This window comes from Artemia franciscana, chromosome 1 (assembly GCF_032884065.1).
Source record: "Artemia franciscana chromosome 1, ASM3288406v1, whole genome shotgun sequence".
Taxonomy (NCBI): Eukaryota; Metazoa; Arthropoda; class Branchiopoda; order Anostraca; family Artemiidae; genus Artemia; species Artemia franciscana.
In genome coordinates, this window is record NC_088863.1 from 47,250,529 (window position 1) to 47,274,372 (window position 23,844).

Here is a 23,844-nt window from a genome sequence, read left to right on the forward strand (position 1 = left end):
AAATTAAACATACAATTTTTTCCAAATCAACAAATTTGTACCTTTGAATTACAGACATACGAATAATTAGGAAAAAATCAAGAATTGTACCTGTTAGTTCCATATAAGAAAGAAGCTTTTTTTTTCTTTTTTTTTTTTTTTTTTATGGGAAAAGTTATGAATAAAAATAATGATTTTGTCGGGAAACTTAGGAATTATGAGGAAATCGAAATATATCTATCATTTGAGTGTTTTAAATACACTGCATTTCCTGCAAACACACCATATATACACCATACATACGCCATTTATGCACATATTACATAACATAACCTTACATAACACATTGGCTTACACATATCCGTTATTGTTGCAGCTTTTCGATAGTTCCAAAATGTTCCCATTTAGTCAGCTAATATAAAAGCTTTAGTGAAAGTCCTAGTCTTGTTTGATATTACATAAAAAAAAACTAGTTTTTTTTTTAACTGAAAGTAAGGAGCGACATTAAAACTTAAAACGAACAAAAATTACTCCGTATATGAAATGGGTTGTCCCCTCCGCAATCCCTTGCTCTTTATGCTAAAGCTTTTAATTGTTTTAAAAGCAGAATTGTGGCAAAGAGTCAAACTTTAGCGTAAAGAGCGATGGATTGCTGAGGGGACAACCCATTTCATATACGGAGTAATTTTTGTTCGTTTTAAGTTTTAATGTCACTCCTTACTTTCAGTTAAAAAAAAACTAGTTTTTTTTATGTAATTTCTGAGCGTTTTTGAATTAATGCATGTTTGATTTTGGCTCTCCACACATAAATTATTAAGATGAAATTTGCATATTAATTCCTTTTTTGGCTAAATGACTTTCTCTTAGTTTCAATCAGACGATTTTGAGAAATAAGGGGTGGGGAAGGAGGCCTAGTTGCCCTGCAATTTTTCGGTTACATAAAAAGGCAACTATAAATTTTCATTTTTAACGAATGTTTTTATTAGTAAAAAATATACGTAACTTAAGAATTAACTTACGTAACAAACTTTTATATTCTTAAATTTTTATTAAGTATATGAGGGGGTTTGTACCATCGTTAATACTTCGCTCTTTACACTAAATTGTAAGTTTTGTCCCAGTTCTTTAAGAATGACCCCTGAATCAGAAAGGCCGTAGAGTAAATAGTTGAAATTACTAAAAATACTATAGCATAAAGAGCGAGGTATTTATCTCCTCTTAAATACCTCGCTCTTTATGCCGAAGTATTTTTAGAACCCCTCATATGCGTAATAATCTCTGTTCGTTTTAAGTTTAAATGCTACTCCTTACTTTCAATTGAAAAAAAACTTTTCCATGTTTATTTTTTCTTTTTTTATAGTAATTTTAGAAAATCCTGCGCCCTTTTCATTGAATTTCTGTTCCCCCATGACATATTTCTCCAAGTAAAGATCCTCCCACATAGCCCCCTCCCGTCAACCCAACCCCCAAAACCAAAAAAACCTGAAAACGTCTGTACACTTCCCAATAACCATTATTATATGTAATTACATAAAAAAAACTAGTTCTTTTTAACTGAAAGTAAGGAGCGACATTAAAACTTAAAACGAACAGAAATTACTCCGTATATGAAATGGGTTGTCTCCTCCGCAATCCCTTGCTCTTTACGCTAAAGTTTTTAATTGTTTTAAAAAGCAGAATTGTGGCAAAGAGTCAAACTTTAGCGTAAAGAGCAAGGGATTGTGGAGGAGACAACCCTTTTCATATACGGAGTAATTTCTGTTCGTTTTAAGTTTTAATGTTACGATACCCATCTAAACGGGGGTTTTGATGGGTAAGACTAAACTTGATTAAACTTATATATTTAAAATCAGCATTAAAATGCGATTCTTTTGATGTAGCTATTGATATCAAAACCCATTTTTTAGAGTTTTGGTTGCTATTGAGCCGGGTCGCTCCTTACTACAGTTCGTTACCACGAACTGTTTGAACACTGGTAGAAGTTTGTAACTTGCAGCTCCTTACTGTGGGGGAGTAAGTCATTCCTAAAGACATAGTTATTATGGTTTTTGACTATGCGGAACAAAATGGCTATCTCAAAATTTTGATCCGTTGCCTTTTGAGAAAAAATGAGCGTGGGAGGGGGCCTAGGTGCCCTCCAATTTTTTTGGTCACTTAAAAAAAGGCACTAGAACTTTTCATTTCCGTTAGAATGAGCCCTCTTGAAATATTCTAGGAAATTCCCTGGGAAAAAAAACAAAAAAAACAAACAAACAAATAAACACGCACCCATGATTTGTCTTCTGGCAAAAAATACGTAATTTTAACATTTTTGTAGATAGGAGCTTGAAATTTTTGCTATACGGTTCTCTGATACGCTGAATACGATAGTTTGATTTTCGTTAAGATTCTATGGCTTTTAGGGGCTGTTTTCCCCTATTTTCCAAAATAAGGCAAATTTTCTCAGGCTCGTAACTTTTGACGACAAAGACTAAATTTGATGAAACTTATATATTTAAAATCAGCATGAAAATTCGATTCTTTTGATGTATATTTTAGCACCAAAATTCCGTTTTTTAGAGTTTCGTTTACTATTGAGCCGGGTCGCTCCTTACTACAGTTCGTTACCACGAACTGTTTGATACCAGATAAGTACGCTACAGTGGTTAGAGGTAGATACGAAAATAATGTTGCAGCGTTTGAGGTAGGAAGTGAGGTTAGCAGCTTGTTCGGTGTGGAATCAGGAGGTAAGCAAGGCCGTCTTTCGTTTTATCCGTGTTCGTATGAATTATTTTGGTGGACCTCGTCTTAAGGAACGTATCAAACGCTATGGGAGATAAGGATAAAAACCCCGTATTCTTAGCACAGGACGTCGAGTCGACGTTTCAGTTACTGGGGCTTTTTTTACAGGGACAAGTAGCAAGGTCGTCTACCCAACCTTGCAGCTGCAGGGTCTATACATGGGCCCCATCTTGCCAAACAGTGCACCAATCCACTGTGTTACTAAGGATAGACTATGGGAAAACCCGTTATTCAATTATAAGGTAAAACTGTACAGATGATTTGAGTATCCTAGGCAAAAATGTCAGCAAAATTACGGAATTTTAGGAGATTTTGAGGGTTGGGAGATTTAGAATAGGTTTATAAAAAATAACTTTAAGAAGAAAAAATAGCTTAGACTAGAATATAAAGAGGTGATGATCAATAAACGATGAAATCGACCAGGTAGATATCTTAACTTACTAGGCTGTTACTATTAGTAAAGATGGTGGATGTAGCGATGAGGTACAAATTAGAATAGTCAAGCCACAGGGTGTTTCACATAATTTGAAGAATAGGAAGAAAAGTCTTCAGAGTATGATTACGCCGTCGATGTTTTGGTAATGACAGTGGTCAAATATGCCCCTGAAACATGGAACCTACGAAAGTTTCAGGAAGAAATGATGGGTGTTTTCTAAAGAAGTGTCTAAGGACAATTTTATGCAATCATTGGGCTGACCATATATCAAACAATAAATGGTGCTGTAGCGTATAATGAAGAAAAGGTACAAAGGGTTAGGTGAAATCTTGAGGATAAAGGATGAGAGTTGACCAAAAATCACTCTATTTGGCCCCGTTATTATAATAACAATGCAGTAGTCATTCTTAGCCAAAAACGGAACGAATTGCCAAATGCTAGAGAGTGATGGTTATTTTTTGTTTCGATATCGGCGTTAGTTTGCACTCTTACAAGTACCCATACTCTTTGAACTACGCATGTATATATAAACAATAGTAAGGAAGAAGAAAGAGTAGGAAAAAAATAAAAACCTCGAATATGTTCGTGATACCATGACGGGATACATTGTCATCAAATCCATCCATTAGGCCTTTTTCTATATGATCTTCAAGAAAAAAACGCAATGCGGTTTCAGCAGAACAGTTAACAAAACGATTTTCTGAAACTGAAATAAGCAGATTATTTAAATATAGTACTTAAACAACAAATACATATCATTATCCAAATGCAATTTGCATAATGACACAAACAATTAATATCAATAAAACGAATATAACGAGGACGGTGGCTAACAGAAAATACAAATAATTGTCAATGGGATAAGTTCCGTTAAAAATACTTAGGAAATATAAAACAAATTTTCATTTTCTGTTTTCAGTAAATGGGAGTTATAAGCTTAAAAAAATACAAGAGTGGTAATAATTGCAGTGAAGATAGAACTTGATATAGTAACCTTCAGTGCCTTACCTGTTGTAACAGTTAAATAATAAACTAAGCTTGAAAGAAATTTTAATTTGGTAGCGACAAAGGATATTCTCTACTAGATAACAAAACGCTAGGCGGTAACGCACCATCTCAAGATGCAAGAAGTCAAAGAGGCTCAAACCCTTTTGCTGAATAATTCTCATAGCAAATTTTCATCAACAATATAATCACTCTCAGTAGGACTATGTATGTTCAATCACGCTTTGATCAGCAACCTTTCACTTCTAAAACAAATAGTCACACAATATACCTGCTGCACTCCTTCCCCCATCCCCCTTAAGAAAATCCGACCTTAAAATGTCAATTTTTCGTATTTCCAGAATAATTAGTTTTCTTATATATTAATTAAACCTAAAACATGTACCCAAATTTGCTATCAGCATAAATTCTCTCTACACGTCTTATCGATACCTGCAGACTCTAGATTCTATATGGCTTCATCTGATAGTTTGAATACCCTATAAATTATAATTGGGTTATTCAATTTCGGATGGTCAAGCTAAGTAAAATTCAAGTTTTATGTGTAATCAACAATTTATTTGAAACAATCGCTATTAAAAGCCCCAAAAGCCGAATTTACATTTCAGATTTTAAAAAATAATAATTAAAACAGAGCAAAAATATATACATCTTTTAACAATAAAATACTTATTACTGGATACAAGAACATTGGTCATATGTATACGCATATACTAATTTTGAATTTTTTTTTTCCACAAAAAAAGTTTTCCAAAGAAAGTAAAGAGCTACATTAAACCAAAAAGAAGCATTAATAAAGTCAAATGATTTTTCAGGCGTAAAACTACGATTAATCACCGTCAACACATGAGTGAAACCCAAAACGAACAGAAATCATAAGCAGCACAATAGCGCTGCCTAAGTAAAGAGCGGAGTGGGCACAATTTTTTTTTTACAATAAACAACCGACTCAACACGAGCAGAAGCAAAAATGAGTAGGGCCCCGTGCCTTCTAAAGACCAGAACATAATTTGACCTTTATTGAAAACAAAATACTTTAAGAATGTTTTCTCTTTTTAATTTTAATAAATCCAATATTATGAATACTTTCAGGAATTCGTTTTTTTTTCAGTCATCTTGGTTACGAAGGAGATTTTTAAAAAAAAATTCGATATCATGAGAAATAGAAACCCAAAGCTCAAAATAAGGATTGTTTTGGGTTTAAGTTCGGAATGAGTATTCCACACTGGTTGCCAAGTATTAATGCGACATCGATCAAGAGGCACTGCCACACCTTACGCTTGCTTCAACCAAGAAATTATTTTTAGATAGTAAATATTCAAATCGAGTTTTTTTTCGGGCAAGGGGTACTAAGTTGCAAAAGGTGGTAAGGCACCCCCACAGTAGACAAAAGGGAAGCAAGCGTTATTAAATAAACGCTCCAATTTGCCTTTTCCCAATTTGATTTTTTCTTCTTTGGGGCATTAGCGTGAGGAACTGAAGGCAAAGAAAGTGTCAAAGAAACGGGAAGGTGGTCAATGTCGCAGTAATCATCGTCAGAATGAACTACAGAAAAAACTTGGTATGCACTTAAAACACAATGATCAGTACTTGATGTCGACCCGGTGTGATGCACGTACGTGTAACCTATATCATTTTTGACAACACGGTAAGGGCTAGGGAAAATATCAAGAAACATTTCCGAACGGGGGAAAATTACATTTAAATCAGTATTCATATCCACCAAAACAACCCACTGTAGACCGTTTGAGCTAATTTCCTTAAGTAACTTCTGCAGCTGTGTGCAAGCTTTCGCACCAACATTCAGGGATAACACTGTATTTTTGTTACACGGCAAATAACAGTTTACAAGCACAGTATTGCCTAACCTGACAGCCAAAAAACATTTATCTGAAAAATACTGTTCCAGAGATAAATGGAACAGTTTTTATTTACTATGCAGCAAGACCACCGGAAGAGCGACCACGTGTACGTCAAGCACTCAGCACAAAATAAAAAAGATCATTACTTCGCTTTAGGAAATTAACGGAAGAAGAACATAGCAGATGCTACTGCAGGCACACAATGTCATTAATAGAAAGCAAATAGTCAATTGAATCATCTATATCCTTTGCGCCATTTATGTTATATAAAACTATAGAAACGTCCGATTCATTCATTTAAGGTTAAAACTGAGAGTACTGCTACTACCACTACTACAACAACGGCTACTGCAACAACTGCAACGATGACAACTACTACTACTACTGAAGCTAAATGTATTAGGGTGGAACTCTCAGGGAATGTTGAATTAAATCAAAACACACTATGTCCAAGCCGGTTATCAAAAAACCGTAACAGCTATACCGAGGAACAGCATAGAGTACAAAGTTTAAAGTTCCAGTACATGTTGAGGGTGATTTTAAACCAGTCAAAAGGTATTATATGTATACAACTACTACTACTGTTAATGCTAACACTACTACAACTCCTGCTACTATTGAACCAAATCAAAATAGTTTAAGTGCCTCAATGGCATAGGCGGATATCTTAGGACTGAAATAGGGTATAAAGTAAAAACTTTCGGGGATGTTGCTTTAAAACTAAATCAAAAGATATTATATGCATGCTGGTCATCAATAGGACGTCTCTGCAGTAACTCAAAACGGCTGAGGGTATTAAGTTAAAACTTTTAGGTCTGCTACTATTACTACTTCTGATACTAATATTGAACTGAACCTAAAGAGTTTTAAGGGCATCCAGGTTGTCAAAAAAGCATTGATACAATATCTTAGGAACAGAGTAAGGAGTAGAGTTTTATTTTTTTAGGGATAGTTCAGACGATGTAAAACTAAATAAAGGGGTACTAAGTATACCAGATTGTCAAAAGGGTGCATATGCAACATCCTAGTAACAGCTAGGGGTGTTACGTTGGAGCTTTCAGAGCATTCTATTTGAGATTTTGAACTAAATTAGAATACACTATCTGCATCCAAATTCGTGTCGAGGGTGCATTTGCGATATCTTAGGAATGGATAAAGCTATTAAGTTGAAACTTTCAGGGCACATTGAAGGGTATTTTAAATCGAAAATTGATGTTTAAAATGCTTATCTATAATACATCTGGAATGGCTAAGGGCATTAGGGTGAAACTTTCTGGGGATGTTGGGGTGTATTTTTAATAAAATCAAAACACATTATATGTATGCAGACTGTCAGAAGGGCGTACCAGCAATATCACAGGAACAGCTGAGGGTATTAAACTGGACCTTTCAGAGATACTACTAATACTACTACTACTTATGCTAAAATTACTACTACTACTGCCACTGCGATTATTTGTAACTTAGACTGCTTGTGTTTCCGACTTTTTACGACTGTGACTCCAACTATTTGTGAATGCGAGTGTGACTACCTGCAACTGCGATTGCGACTACATTCGACTGCAACTACTGCTACTACTACTACTACTACTACTACCAACACTACTACTACTACCTCTACCACTACTACAACAACAACGAATTGTAGTACTACTATTGAACTAATCAGAAGAGTTCAAGTTCATCCAGGTGGCCAAAATGGTACAGTTGCAATATCCCAGGAATGAAACAGGGCATTAAGTTGAAACTTTCAGGGAAAGTTGAGGGGCATATAAAACTAAATCAAAATAAAGTATATGTAACCAGATTGCCAAAAGAGTGTCTTTGCAATGCTTACTTTACTTACTTACGTAAGTCCCGTCCATCCTCGCGGGACGTTTCGGGGCCAATTCTTTTGACAGGGCATGAACTAGGGCTCGGTACGTTGTTCTATCGTGTGCAGTTCGAGTCAGCTCTACGATGCGCATTCGGTCAAAGTTTTCAATCCACATCTTGCAAGTTCTTCCTCGTGGTCGAGATCCGTCTATGGTTCCTTCGAGGGAGATTTTTGGTAGACGGTCGTGGTCCATTCTCTTGACATGCCCGAGCCATCGCAGTTCTTGTCGTTTGATTTTATTTAGGATTGTGTCGGGGGACTTCAGCCGTCTTCGCACCTCCTTATTGGTCACATGTTCAGTGTAGGTGATTCTTGCGATGCGACGGAGACATCTCATCTCGAATGCAAGTAGGTTGCGCTCATTTTTGATCTTCAGGGTCCAGGTCTCACACCCATATGTAGCAATTGGCACAATCAGGCTGTTGAAAAGTTGAACTTTCATCTGGTTCGACAGGTTTCGGCATTTCCAGATATTTGTGAGCCTTTTAAAACTGGAGCTAGCAAGAGCTAGGCGGCGTTTGATGTCGGAGGTATGACAATTGTCCGCTGTGAGGAGACTGCCCAGGTAGACGAATTGGTCGACCGTTTCAACTGGCTGGCCGTCAATCATTATGGAAGGAGTAGCTGCTTGTTTTTGGCGTGACGTGACCATAACTTTCGTTTTTTTGGCGTTAATTAGCATGCCAAAAGGTTTTGTGGATTCGTTGAGACAGTCTGCTTGTCTTTGGAGATCGGCGGCCTTTGTAGAGATACCGTGGGAAAAAATCTGGGTATTACGCTGGACCTCACAAGTATTTTTTTTTGGGGGGGGGGATGTTAAATTAAATCAAAAGACTTTATGTCTAACTAAATCAAAACGTACTGTATGCATCCAAGGTTGCCAGAAGGACGTATCTTCAATATCCCGGGAAGAATTTAGAGAATTGAGTTGAAACTTTCAGCGCATGTGGAGGAGGTAGTTTCTTAACATATATCTACACTCAAGGTTGTAACATGCTAGGCGATAGAATTCTGTCAGCCCTATGGAGCCCCGAAGATCATACAAAATTTTCAACTCATATATTTGAATATTTTTCTCCGTACCCGTCAATTCGAAGTATTATAGTACAGCTACTATTAAAAATGATTCCAAAATTTCGCCCAACATATAATAATAAGCAAAATTTTGGTTTCTTGCCAAAACCTTTACCAAAAACCAAAAACCTTTCCCTTTTGGGGAAACCAAAAAGACAAAACATTCTTTTCTTATTAAACTAAAATAAAAATATTTCGATTAAAACCGAACAAAAATTGATTTGAAAAAAAACATTTGGCAATAGAGGTAGTAGTTGTGGTAGCAACAGTAGTAGCAATGATGCTAGTAGTAGTAGTATTAGCATGCACAAAATGTCTTTTGGTGAATTAATCATCCCTCTGATCATTCCCTGAAAATTCTAACTTGATACTCTAAGTTTTATGGTATGCCCAACGTAACGCTGTAGTAGCAGTAGCAGTAGTTTTAGAATGCACATATTGCTTTTTGGTCAATTTATCATATATTGCGTCATTCCCTGAAAGTTCCAACTTAATACCATAAGTCATTCCTGAAATTTGCCCTTTTGATAACTTGCATCAACATAGTATGTTTTGATTTAGTTCAGCACAACCCTAAAAGCTTCACTTGAATGCCCTTAGTCTTTTGGGCACCATGTGTCAAACATGCTCCCTTTCCCGATAGGAAATAAGATGTGTAAACAACAGGCGACTTGCATAGCTTACATCCTTGGCTCCAAGGGCCGTGGGGGGGGGGGGTGGGAGGGTAAAATATCGTTGCCTCTTGGGCTGGTTGCCCTCCAATCACTTTTGAATCTCATAAAGAGCACTAGAACTTTCAATTTAAAATCAAATGAGCTCCTTCTGAATTTTCTACAGCGACTCCTTCCATACAAAGTGCCCTAAGGAAAAAATAATAATAATACAGAATGATCCATAGAGCCCCTTCGGTCTTTACTTAGGCAGCGCTATTACGCTGTCTATGATAAGTATTATAATATGTCAACAGATCATAAACCAGCAAAACTTGTTAAAATATTACAAAAGTTTTTTTTTCTAAATTCAACAAAACGTAAAAAGCAAGGAAAACGAGCAAACGTATGAACAGTACAGGCAACGCCTATACCAGTAATAAGGAAGGAGAAGCTATCGAGATGTATTGTTATTTTTTTGTGACAATGAAGGGGGCAGAATATATTTAATACCTGGAAGTAAAAAATTGGCTGAGAAACAGTCCAAAGCAAGTAGAAAATAAGTCGGAAGTGTCTTTTGGGGAATTTGTTTTTCCGTCCAAGGGTTTGGTATTGCGTTTTTTTTAAATGGAGAAAAAACGTAACTCTCCTGCACCCAAGCGCTTCTAGCCTAGCTTCCATTTTTTAGAAAACAAGAGCGTAAAAGCTTACCTTTTTTGAAAAGTATTCACAAGTCTCTTTTTTGGATGGATTGAATTTTTTATAACTCTACCCGTGGGATATCGGGGTGCCAAGCCAGAAAAGCATATTCCAAATGATGGCGGACAAAGGAAGTATAAATGTTTAAAGAATGTGAATGGGAGATGCCAAATGTCTTTAACAGCTTAAGGAGAGAGATAGATGCATTAGCGATGTGGATGATATTTCTAACATGGATATTTCAATTTAAATTGGAAGAAATTATGACAGCAAATAGTTTCGAGATGGACACAAATATTTCACAAGGGAGAGGATTCAGAAAAAGGGGCAAGAATTTAAGAAAATATACTAGCATTATCGTGGATTTATAACAGCTTACTCAAATGTCCAAGACCAAGGCATTATGTGCGGTGTCGTTGAGGATACACGAAAAGTTGCTGGTTCCATTTCTACAGCATTTTTTAATGATCGCTAAGTCAGCGACAAAGTTCTATCTGTCAGGAAATTGCTTAGCGAGGCTATTCATCACAACTGAAAAATGGATGGGACCTAGGACAGTAGCATGGTTATTTAATTGTGGACATGCAGAGGATATGGAAAGAAGCGGGCAACCAATCTCACCACAAAAAATTCAATACTGAATTTAGTTACATATTTTTGAACTAATATATTGTGATTTACAAGGTCAAATACTTTTTTGGAGGTCGGTATAAATTATGCTTTTCAGGAATTCCTAATGAAGTTTATAAGATACACAAGGTATAATGGAAAGTTAAAGTAGATTTAAGATTCCCAAATCACATAAGGTCAGTAAGAGGTAGGGTTTTTCTTCATTTAGCAGACCATCACAAAGTGTCGAGAACAAAAGAGCAAGAGATATAGGGCGAACACCATCAAAACCAGGCTTTCCATCTTTCTTTTTTTAAGGCGTTTGCGAAACCCTGTCTCCATATTTGAGAAAATCAACCAGGCTCGGTAATCTCGTTCAAAAGGACAGAAAAGAGTTTTGAAAGGAAAGAACTGAAAGCACTAATGAGAGGAAATGGGATAATATGTAAACGACTTAAAACGACATTACACTTTCTAAAACAAAACATGTCGAATATTCAGCTCATCTAAAATTATTCTATGACAAACAGTATCTAATTACCGATAAAAGAATACAAAATGGTAACTAATAAAAAGTAATCTGCATGGCTAAAGCTCTTCTAAGCCAAGGTAAGGTCCCCGTATGCGTGAAAATTAAAATCGATTCTTTGGTGCATGGGCCAGGCCTCTTTGAATCTATAACTAGGCCGAAAGCTTATTAAGTTTGGCGCTCAAGAAACTTGAAGGTATCTGAGAACTCGAAAGCCAATTAACAATTAATTGAAAAAAAAAGTTTCGAAAAAGAAGTCTTTTGAAGAAAAGTAATGAGCCTTATTAAACTTAAGACCAAGCAGAAATAAATTTTCAAACTTAAACAACCAGAAATTACTATGAGAGGATAAATGAAACCCAAAAGAAAAAGAAATTGAATAAATAATCATAGCAAACAAACATACCACGGGTAATTATATAAATGAATAAATAAATTTTAAAACGATTAAAAATTAAAATGAATATTCAAACCAAACTTGAAACAAACAAAAATCCCTGCAAATAGGAGTTTGGCTACTACCCCAGTCCCCTCCCCTAACCGTAAAAGTCTAAAGCCTACTGTGTCATTTGAAAACTATATCTTTCTTGAACAGTCTTTGGAAAGAACCAATAAAATTAAACTGATTATTTGATCTATAATGGTATTTATTGCTGAAAGCTCAGCAATTCAGGATTTTATTCCACTTTTACAATTTTTATTTTTATTGTTGTAACTAACAAAAGGAATATATTTGTAATATAATTCATTTTCAGTAAAGTGCAGCGCAGCAGGCTTTACTTTTACAGTTAGGGGTGGGAGAAGGGCCAAATTCTTGTTTGAAGTGATTATTGTTTATTTTAAGTTTGATTTGGATATTGAATTAAAGTTTTATCCGTTTTAAGATTTATTTATTCATTTGTATTAGAACCTTTTGTATGTTTATTTACTATGATTCTTTATTTAATTTCTGTTAGTTTTCGGTTTCATTTGTTATTTAATAGTAATTTCAGATCGTTTTCAGTTTGAAGTATTATAAGAACCTATTTCTGATGATCTAAAGTTTAATAAGGCTCTTTACTTTTCACTGAAAAAGTTATTTTTCATAAATTTTTTTAATTAATTTACGATCGTTTTTGGTTGCCAAAGTTTCAAGTTTGTCAACAATACCCATTTCAACATCTATTTTTGTTTTCAAAGTTTCATCAAAGTATCAAAACATCGAAGTGATGTTATTTTCAAAATTGAAGTTTCAAAGTTCAACACTTCCCCCAAACATTCCCTGAAAATAGACACAAACAGAACTAGTAGCAGTTGCAAGTTGTCGCAGTAGGATGTAATCACAGTTACAGTCACAACCATTCTTATTTGGAGCCACAATAATACTATTGGCCTAAAAGTTTCAAGTTAATACCCTTGCCAGTGCTAAGATACTGCAGATACCCCTTTTTGATAACTTGGATGTCTATAGTTTCTTTCGATTTAGCTCAACGTAGCCCTTTCTGACATTTCACCTCAATACCCTTAGCCTTTTCAGACACACCCAGGATCAAACATTATCCCTTTTCTCCATGATCCATCCTTCATGTAAAAATGGGGAAAGTGTTCTTGGCCCAGGTGCTGCGGGGGGGGGGGAATGCAACCCCAGAGGCATAGCTATTAGACTTCGTGACTATTTCAAGTAAAATGGCCTTTTTAAGATATCTATCCGTGTTAGGGGGAGAATCTAAAAGGGTAAAAGGGAGAGGGCGGTTGCCCTTCTTTCCTTGTTTAGCAACCCTCTCAACATGCATTAAAAGTTTCAACTTCATACCCTTAGCCGTTCCTTAAATATTATTGTTGCGTCCTTTTGAAAACCCTTTTGGATACAGTGAACTTTGATTTTGTTTGACATCACCCTCAATATTTTTTTTAATTTTTTCTTTGATACTCTTAGCCTTTTTGGAGGCTCAGGATCAATTTTAACTTAATACCCTCAGTTGTTCTTTAGGTATTACTGATATTCCCTTTTTAGAACCGGCAGCGCCATAGTGTGTTTTGATTGTGTTTGGCATCCTTCTCAACATTTTGTTGCAGTCTTAATACCCCCAGACTTTTTGGAGATCCAGGATCAAGCATACCCTCTTTTCCAATAAAAATCATTAGATGTTATTAATGGACAAATTGCATAGCGTTTAGGCTTTGTCCTGAAGGTTGAGGGAGGTGTGCCAATTCCAGAGGCATAGTTATTTGACATTTTAACTATTTTGAACAAAATGGCTATCCCAAAACTGTGATCTTATGTATTTGGAGTAAAGGGGCGAGGGGGGAGGGTTGGCTGGTTGCCCTCTGATCATTTTTACTCTTTGGAGGGAATTAGCACGTTCGATTTCCAATCTAATGAGCCTCTTTCAAATTTTATACGACTACCCATTCCATGAAAGCTTGTATGTTAAAAATGGAGAGCTTACCTAACCTACAGCCCTTGCCTCGTGGGCTATTTAACCTTTTGGCCATTTTGAACAAAACAGTTATTTCAAAATTTTGATCGGACGCATTTGGAGAAAAAGAGCTTGGGGGGTGCCCTTAGATCACCCTGGAATCTTAAAAAAGGAACAAGAACTTTCGATTTCTATTTCAATGAGTTCATTCCAAAGGTTAAACGACCACCCCTCCGACTAAAAACCTCTTATTGACAAAACCCTTTGGGGAGTTTGGTCAATCCTTAAGGCATATTTGTTTTTCCTTCGAACAATTTTTAACAAAACGTCTACCTCAAAAGTTTGATCGGGTGCGCTGGGAAAAAAGTGTGTGTGTGGGGCGGGGAGGGGGCTAGTTACTCTCTGATCACTTTTTGCTCTCAAAAAGGGCACTAGAACTTCCGGTTTTGAGTAGAATGAGACACCTCCGAAGATTACACGACCACCCATTACATAAAAATCGTACATGTTTACTTTGGGCAACAAGTATAATTTACAGCCCTTAACCGGGGGCTGAAGGGGGGGGGTCAAACCTGGAACCATAGTTATTTGACCTTAGGACTACTTCGAACAAAATGGCCATCTCGAAATTTTGATTGGAAGCATTTGGGAAAACGGGGCGCGGGGGGAGGGCTGGTTGCCCTCCCATCACTTTTGACTCTTAAAAGGGAACTTCAACTTTTCATTTCCAATCGAAAGAACCTACTTCGAATTTTGTATAACCACCTCTTTCATAAAGACCTCATAGGTTACCAATGGGCAACTTTCTTATTTTGGAGCCAATATCTGTGGGTTTTTTTTTAACACTGGAGGCATAGTTGTTTGACTTTTGTACTATTTTCAACAAAATGACTATCTCAAAATTTTGATAGAGAAAAAAACGTCGTGGGAGGGATTCTTGCCTTCAAATACTTTTGACTCTTCCAGTTTAATATCGAAGCACCCCTTACATATGAAGTGCCTCTGGAAAAAAAAAAGGAAGACACTGAAGCCTTATGGCTTCAGTGGAGGCAACGTTACCTTTGAAAGGTTAAGCTAGAAACAGAAGTCAAAAGTATAGATGCAAGAAAGCATAAGACAAATCTCTGTTGAAGCATTTAATCTACCCTTGCTCCAGACTCCACAACCAAAGAACTAATTAAGCCTTTTTTTGTGCTAAAAACTATTTAGGGTTGATCTACCTTACGTAGCGGGAGATAACACAGTGTATCTATCATATTGTATCTGCTGTATACCTCAATTTTAAATTGAGATATCATAGAGATATCAAAATATATTTTATCTGTTGGTTTCCATAGCGCACCAGAATTATTGAGCTGATATCCCAAGTTTGGATCTAATGTAACACCAACCCTTGTGCCGATGGTTCGATTTCCTGATAATTCTCAATAAGAGAGACTTGACAGATCCAACATAAGTAGACAAGAAAGGTGAAGGTGGGAATTGACGTTATTACCTAACACTTTGTCCCCACATAAGTGAGAGAGTAGGTCCAGCATAAATTCTGTCCGATTCTTCAGGTTCAGTGTTCCTCTATATACATGAACGAATGGTTTAGATGATGGCAGGGCCAGTAGAGAATTTGCACTAAAACAGAGAATCAAAAAAGGTTATATTAGGCAATAAAAAGGAACATATTGTGAGCAGAGTTGCCACCATGTCAAAACATATATCAATTTTTTATATTGTCTAATTGTAAATCTACACTCCATATCACTTCTTTTAATATGTTTCTTGTGTAAGGTGAGGTGCCATAGCCAACAAACCTAGCGCTATGCGTTGAAAAGATTTATCAGTACAAGAACTCACCAGTTGCACTGGGCAACACAGTAACAGACGGTTATTCTTAGTATCGTTCTTTTGTCAACAAATCTTTTATAGTATATTTTTATAGTTATTTTTACTATATTTACTGAATATTTATTTGTACAATAAAGTTATAAGTTGTTTTCCTTTTTAGATTTATTTTCTTTTTTCCCTCTTAGTATAAATTGTTTTTCTTGGTCAAATCTTGACAATCATATTATAGTATGATGCTGATATGATACTGATACATCCACCGTAACCTATTTTGTCTTTTTTGTAAAAACTATAAACGAAGAATATTACTAATTTTTCAATCGTAACTGATTAAACAACCTTCAACCTCTATTGACTTCAATGGATTTTAACTAGAATCAAATAAAAGAAACAAATTCCACTAAAAGTAAGGAACAACATTAAAACTCAAAACAAACAGAAATTATTCGGTAAATGAGGGGTTGCCCTCCTCTTCAATACCTTCCTCTTCAAGTTATATTTTTGCCCTTATAGAAAAGCTTCTTACTCTAGTTAAACGGCCCATGTGTTTCAGGAATCGTTCTTAAAGAAAAAAAAGGAAAGAAAAAAAGAACAAACGGTCAAACTTTAGCATGAAGAGTAAGGTGTCGAGTAGGGAGGCAACCCCCTCATATATGAAATAATTTCTGTTCGTTTTGAGTTTTATTGTTGATCCTTACTTTCAGTTGAAAAAAACTTATTTTTTTTTTTTTTTAACTTCTGGTCGTTTTTCGAACAATGCTGGTAAAAATTCCTTCCCCTCGCTGGAAACTCCTCCATTTATAAAGTTCCTCCCATGTGAAGTACTCCCCCTTAAAATTCCCTCCGGAAAATTCCATCCTCACTGAAAATTCAACACACACCCCCCCCCCACCCAGTAAATTTCTTACGGGCGATTTCACCGGAAAAATTTTCCTTAGCATATTTTCATTTGAAAAAAAACTTTATTCTCTAATCTTTTCTCCAATCACTCCAGAAATCCCCCCTTTTGTGGAAAGTTTTTCCTATAAATCCCCCTCTCAGTGGAAAGCTGCTACCATGGAAAATTCCCCAATGGAGAATTTACCATGCTCAAAATTCTTCCTTGGAGAATTCATCCTGCGGAAATCCTCCTCGCTGAAAAATTCCCCAGACAATTCCAAACTCGCTAAAAATTTCTCTAGGAAACCTCCCCCGGAACATCACCACATGCAAAATTGAATGGGCAAAAAGAAAGTAAGACAAATAAAAAAAAATCGTAAAGGAATTCTATCAAACTACACCAGCACAAATTCCCCCCCCCCTACTTCGAATAATGTTAGTATATTTTTCAATAGCAAATACTGGACGTAAACAATGGGCAAATTTCATAACTTATAGGGCTTTCCCCAAGGGCTGTGGGAGGTCATACCTCCAAAGGCATAGATATTGGATTTTTCAGTTATGCTGAGGAAATTGACTATCTAAAATTTCGATCGGGCGACTTTGGGGAAAAGAGGGCATGGGAGGTGGGCCAATTGCCCTCCAATCATTTTGGTCATTTCAAAAGGGTAGTAAAACTCTTAATTTCTGCTCGAATGTGCCTGATCTTCTAGGACCATTTGTTCGATACGATCACCGCTGAAAAAAAACAAAAAAACAACAAATAACGCATCAATGCTTTTGGAAAAAGAAATTGGAAAATTCCACGTTTTCGCTGATGGGAGCTTAAAACCTCTACAGTAAAGTTATCTGATAAGATAATTGTCAAAAATCAGGTGATTTTTCCGAGTTGTTCCTTACTTACAGTTCGTTATCATGAAGTGTTTGATAAGCTAAAGTATCAGTAAGATTTTTTAAGAAAACTGTTATTTTATTTTGTAAGAATTTCAAATCAGAAAATACCTTACATACCCTCAGAACATTATGCAACACTTTTATCTAGAACTGTATTGCGTTTGTATCTTCATATTAGACTACGATGTGATTTCTATTGGTCACGGATGTGACAAATGCTTGCATAGCTTTTTTATCTTTTTAAGTTATTTTATAGTATGCGTTAACTGTTTAATTTCGCTTTTTTTCTTTTCTTTTTACATTAATAAAGGCTTTTGGATATGAAGCTGATCTGTTAAACAAACATGATTAGGAAAGATTTATTCCTCTAAATGTGCTACTTTCTAAGTCAAAGAGAGTTAATTTAGGAAACCAAATTGACCTGCCATCACAAAAAAACAAAAGAGAAGAAAAACGATAATGGGGTTTTATAAGGCTAACGAAAATACTGGATGAAACAAAACTGATATTTCAAGAGGACAACCGCCTCCCTTCTTCAGCGCAATAAGAAAGATTTAAGGCAACACGTTCACAATGTATGAACGAAAATGTGGAGGAAACAAACCGGATATAAACAAAAAAAAACAGAAAGCAAACCTAAAAACCAAACAACAGTGAGAACCATCAAAAATAAACAAACAGATAAAATAAAAATTGCTAGAAACAGAAGTTGGTTTTGGAATTTGATTGGATTTGGCTCGGTTTTGGGATTAGCATTTTCGACTGTTCAATTTTTTTGGCTTTTCAATAGCTTTTTGAAAATATTTCTTTGTCTTGCCAGATAATTGCAAAGAAAATATCTTTAAAATAAAAAATAAAGAATAAATATGCCTTTTTTTCTATTAGAATATAAAATAAATGCATAGATTTTAAGCTGGCACAAATAAAACAATTCAACTTTAGCGCAAAAGTTAGCTAAAAGTGCAAATAAAAGTACATAAGCTTTCAACTATCAAAAGTTACCGACTCCTCAAGTTATCAAAGATACTAAAAAAAAGCCAAACTTCTCAACCCCATCATAAGTATAAGAACTCTTATTGTAGTTCCAACAATGTCACTTTAATCGATTTTTTTTCATTATGTTTCAAACTAGGTTCTTTTATAGTAATTTTAATTCTTTTTTTTTTCAGAAAGTTCAATAACTTTTGCGTCAAATAAGCTCTGTCTGCAGCAACCGCATTAGTAAACTTTAAATTTTACAAATTGAAACTGTAAGTAAAATCTAAACACCAAAAATAACAACATATATCAAAATTATTTTCAATTTTTGGCAGTTGGTTTTAAATCATTTTGTGAAGTTTTTCATTACTGGGTTCTTATTTCACATTTATTCTTGAAAAATATTATCTCACGAAAAATTCATTAATACATTCGAGATCCATACGATGCTTCGAACAAGCTTCTATGAAGCTTTTTTATGGGCCTTTTTCTTTTCTAAAATTAAAAAAAAAACATCAAACGCTTACTACCTGCAACAACTACAATTTATGTTTCAAACACTGCAATATTTAAATGAAAACAATAAGCATGCTCACCTAACATTCGTGATTACTCTAGATTTCCTAAACAGTCGATAAATTTTGTCTGCAAGAGACGTTTCTAACTTTCGGACACTGGTTTCAAATTTGGTCGACGAAAACTGTTTAAGCTGCTCAATCGAGAGTGGCAACCGCAGAAACAGAAAGAGCAGTCTAGGAGAGCAGGGACGGCCATTGGCAGCCCAGGTCCGAGGAAGACCATAAACAGACCGTATAGCTTCGGACACACAATCTTTTGCCCTGCTTCTTTAAAAAGAAAAAAATATATAGACATACACATAATAAACAACTAGTCAAATACAAAATGTAAACGGACAAATCCTGATGCTATTAAAAATCTGAGATGGGTCATGCAAAGATTGTTGCAAACCGATGACAGTACAAAAGACCTGCTATGGTCAAACTTTACTCAACCTTCGGTGAAATTTACTCAACATTTGTGAACTTCACTCGACCTTATGCAATTATTTTGTTCTTTATTCAGGTCTATTCCCAATTATTAAGAAAAGTAGCTTAAATAGAATCCGGACAAACCATCTTATGTGATTTTTTGGTAAAAATAATTTTTCCGGTGTTTTTTTTTTTATTTTACCGGATATTACAACTGCATTACTTGAATTACAAATAAATAAAGAAATTATTTAGGCATTATTAAAAACGTGTTTCAAGAAACGTATCTGGGACAAGGTCAGTCCAGGAAGAAGGAAAGAATGCTATTTTTCTTATGCTATTTTCATGGTAGGTTGTTCCTCAATAATGAATGAATAACTAGCCAAGAAATAATAGTATACTAAAATGATGTAAGTTTTAACCACATTTTTCTTCCCGTTTTAACCAGACATTGCAAATACACCTAACAAAGACATGAATTGAATGTGAAAAGACTCCTACACATATATCGAAATCTAGCTATATTTTTAGGTAGATTTAAATTTTTTCGATTGATTCAATTTTTGGTTAGATAGATTATTTTTACTCACTTTATATCAATATAACTGTTTAATGTTTTATTAACAACAAATTACTTTAACACTGTCAGACAAAAATATTAAAAAGCCATAAAATATAGATCGGTTAAAAACCACTCAACAGACAATGTTTTAGTATCTAAAGGCCTGTTTCCACCACCTAAATAGTATTCTATTAGATCGCTAAAATACTATGGTTAGTCAACAGGTATTTTTTAGTAACGATTTGCAGAAACATATTATTAGTGTAGGAAAATTAAAAAGGGATCTTTACATGAAAATAAAAATTAAGCAAACTTCAAAAAAAATTAAATATCAAACAATTGCCCGCAGTGATTTCTTAAATAAAGAAATTTGCAAATTTAATTTTTACTTTCTCAATTTTTAATTTTACGCTCAAAATCTCTTGGTGATATCTCAGCATTATATTCTCGAGGAATTCTGAGTTGCTACATTGCCAGAGATGAGGACCCAACCTTTGGAGGTCTGTGTGTGGATTGATGACCTGACCATTTTTTCTACTAACAACGATTTTTGGCGACATCAAATAGATTCTTTAACAATTGCCTAGTACGATTTACTAAGAACACACTATCAATTCATACTGTTGAACTCCTGGTTTTCAAGAATGTAAAATATGGTAAAGCCTGTCCAGTTCTTTCTGTTTTTTTTTTTACTATAATATTTTTTCTGTTTATAGTATTTATATTTGTGTATTTTGGTTTGCGTTGTGAGATCTGCGATCTACCCCGAGTTCTTTCCAGGGTAGGCACAATATAATTGAATTTATTGGCATAAAAGCATAATGGGTTGTCGTCACAAAAATAAATTATACATTCAATAGGGACATAAGTATAACTTAATGGACCTCAACCCTAATATTATAGAAACCTTTAGGTCCCATACTCATCGTCAGGAGCCTTCCAAGCCTAAAAACAGAAATTTTAAAGACGATAATAACACATTCCACATGCTAAGAATATTTATTTTCAAACTTAAATATTTAGAGGCAGTTGCGCGTCTTTCTGTTTCTGTCTTTCCACTTAATTAAATAGTATATTATTCAAGCTAGTATATTATGTAAACATTTTGCAGAATAGTCCTGAAGCAATGAGCATTGTTGTAAACTATATAAATAAAAAAAGCTCCAGGAGACTCGACTTTAAATAACATCAACCGTGGGCCGATTGCCCAAACTATTTTCAGTAGCGAGCAGAGGGATAGGTGAATAGCCCTCAAACTGGCTTTTGGCAATATCGAAAGGTTCTAAAAACGCTAAAATATGCTAATTGCAAACGCTCGTACGAGATTTGAATGTAAAGCATTTGCCATTTCAATATTCTCTTAGACACAAGCACAAATGAATCATTCAAGGCGCCTTAACACAATGCTTTCCGAGAATGTTACCTTCAAAAAATAGCGCATCTTAATAAACTATAACAGAATGTTAAAAATGTCACTTTTATGTTTTTCATCGCAATTCAAAACGATGAATTATTCAAGAAAAATATTATACCTTAAGAAATGTTTCCCCAAATTCCTATCTTTAAAATAAATTAAGCGTCTCTACATACCCTTAGACTTAGATAATATATAATGTGTCGTTTTCATTTTTTCATTGTTATTCAATATTTGTCACAGGATTTCTAGAGATCATCTATGGAACCAAGAAGTGAATTTACTGCCAAGAAATTCAGGGACTGCAAAACTCAATACAAGAAGAGGAATAGTCACAAACTTTTGAAAACAGTCAGTGAATTATCAGCCAGGAAAGACCCCCCCCTTCCTCAATGATAATATTAGACAAGAGGCAAACACAATTAACAATACTAAAATGAAACTTGGAATGATGGGAGGAACATAACATCTTAAAGGATGTTAAATCCCTAATTGATTAAACAACCAAGCATATTAAATTCCTTTCCAGTTATCAGCCAGGAGTCCAAATTGCGATCAACGATCAAAGCTTCCATAGGATCCCTGAAGCCAGGCGAAGCACCTAAACCAGATGGTGCTAATGCGGAGCTTATAAACGTAGTTTTGGAGACGTTATTGAATTCTAGTAAAATGTCATTTCAACCACGTGATCCACTTGACATATTTCGCTTATAAGGTTCAAGGAAGCTGTGGTCACTGTTCTTAAAAAAAGACCCAAGAAAATACTGCGAAGATTATCGCCCTATTAGCCTGATGGGCCATTAAACTAAAATATTGACTGAAGTCCTTATACGGAGAATCAAAGCCCTCAAAGTCTCAGTTCTGGTTGTATATCAAGCTATCTTTCGACAAGTGCGCTCTACCATTGACCAGATCATGACTGTCTGACAAGTAACGGAGAGATTCATCAAGTTCAATTGAGACCTATATCAACTTTCATTATTGCATATTCTAAAGTACTGCAGGAAATTTTAGCGATATTTAGAATATATACGAATAGTTCAGTAGCTGATAATTTACCAAGGATTGCCGCATATTTTCAGATTAATTTCCTCCCTCCTATGGAGTCCCACAAGGCTATATCCTGCCTTCATAAACTTTCAATTTGCTCTTGCATGTCTTCCTGTCAAATCCACCAGCTAAATGTAGTCAAAATAGGTATAATCCTTCAAGAAAGGCTTTAATATGCCTAAGATATCCTTCAGATGTCTGAAACTTCAACAGAACTTTGAAGACAAGGAGCCTGCATCATTCTATTAACGAAAGCCTTTGAAATGCAAAGAAACACTAATAAAACCAAAGTTGCCTGTTCACGAGCAAGAATATCTTCCCTCCATAAATAAAATCAAAACAGCCGACCGTTTCCTCCATCTTGGAAGCCTCCTGAGTCATGAAACTTTAATACCGTCGATATCAAATCCCAAATTTCGCTAGCTCTAACTTCTCATTGAAAATTGTCAGAGCATAGCCAGTGCCTAAATAGAAACGGTTGTTCAATGAAAAGAGAATGACCCCCTCTTTTACATAGGAAATCACTTTTAGATATCCTTGATCTAGGTAGTATCTACAGGTTCCTGGGGTAAAGTTGCCTATTGGAGAAATTAAGGAAGCATGTTTGGGGTTATTAGCATAATTTTTGCAAAATATATCTACGAAAAATATCTATTCAAAGCAGCAAATGTATAGAGAAAATGAAAAGTATTCAAGGCAACCCCCCCCCCTCTCTCCGTTTGAATACGGTAAAGTTAGAATAGACCATCGGAGATTTGGGAAAACGTTTGTTAATTCTAATATGTTATTATCTTTTATATTACCTATCATGGAAGATAGATTTGACTCTAGCTGCCTCCCCCTGAACTAGACCTCTGAATAGTTATTGTATATGACAGGGTGATTTTATAACTAGTCTGTTTTAAAATTTTGTGAGCATCAGATAGGAAATTGAAAATAGAAAGGTTTTGAATTTACCTGATGTTATCAAGGGTCTTCAGAAACATTATGGTACTAATATCAAAATTTGCTGTTGGTTCCACCATCACAAGGATATGAGACAACAAAGAAGCAAATAGCACAGCCCTTGCGTAGGTGTCTTTTATTTCCGACAGTTTTATTGGAAAGCCCTGAAACAGAAAACAAAATTAATGTTGCCTAGTTTCATACATACACATAGAAAAAGAGAAGGCAAATGCAGGTATACCTTGGGTAAGGAGGGGGAGGGGGCAAAAAATCTCCTTCGAAACTCAGATATTCCGATTTTTTCGCTATAAAAAAAAGAAAGATCTAGCCTCCAATTACGTCAGTACTTACTTTATTAATGTTTTAAAATTTTCGCTCATAACTATACTAATAAA

General features: G+C 35.2%; 1 protein-coding gene across 1 annotated transcript in view; it reads right to left on the reverse strand.

The window, feature by feature from the left end:
* The window catches only part of LOC136030675 (nonsense-mediated mRNA decay factor SMG8-like), a gene marked incomplete in the record, with an annotated part of 107,437 nt that overhangs the window by 51,186 nt on the left and 32,407 nt on the right, over nt 1-23,844 (reverse strand). The window contains 4 exon segments of the mRNA XM_065709743.1: nt 3,769-3,902; nt 15,395-15,525; nt 19,086-19,334; nt 23,462-23,613. Coding sequence (XP_065565815.1) covers nt 3,769-3,902; nt 15,395-15,525; nt 19,086-19,334; nt 23,462-23,613 — 666 coding nt within the window.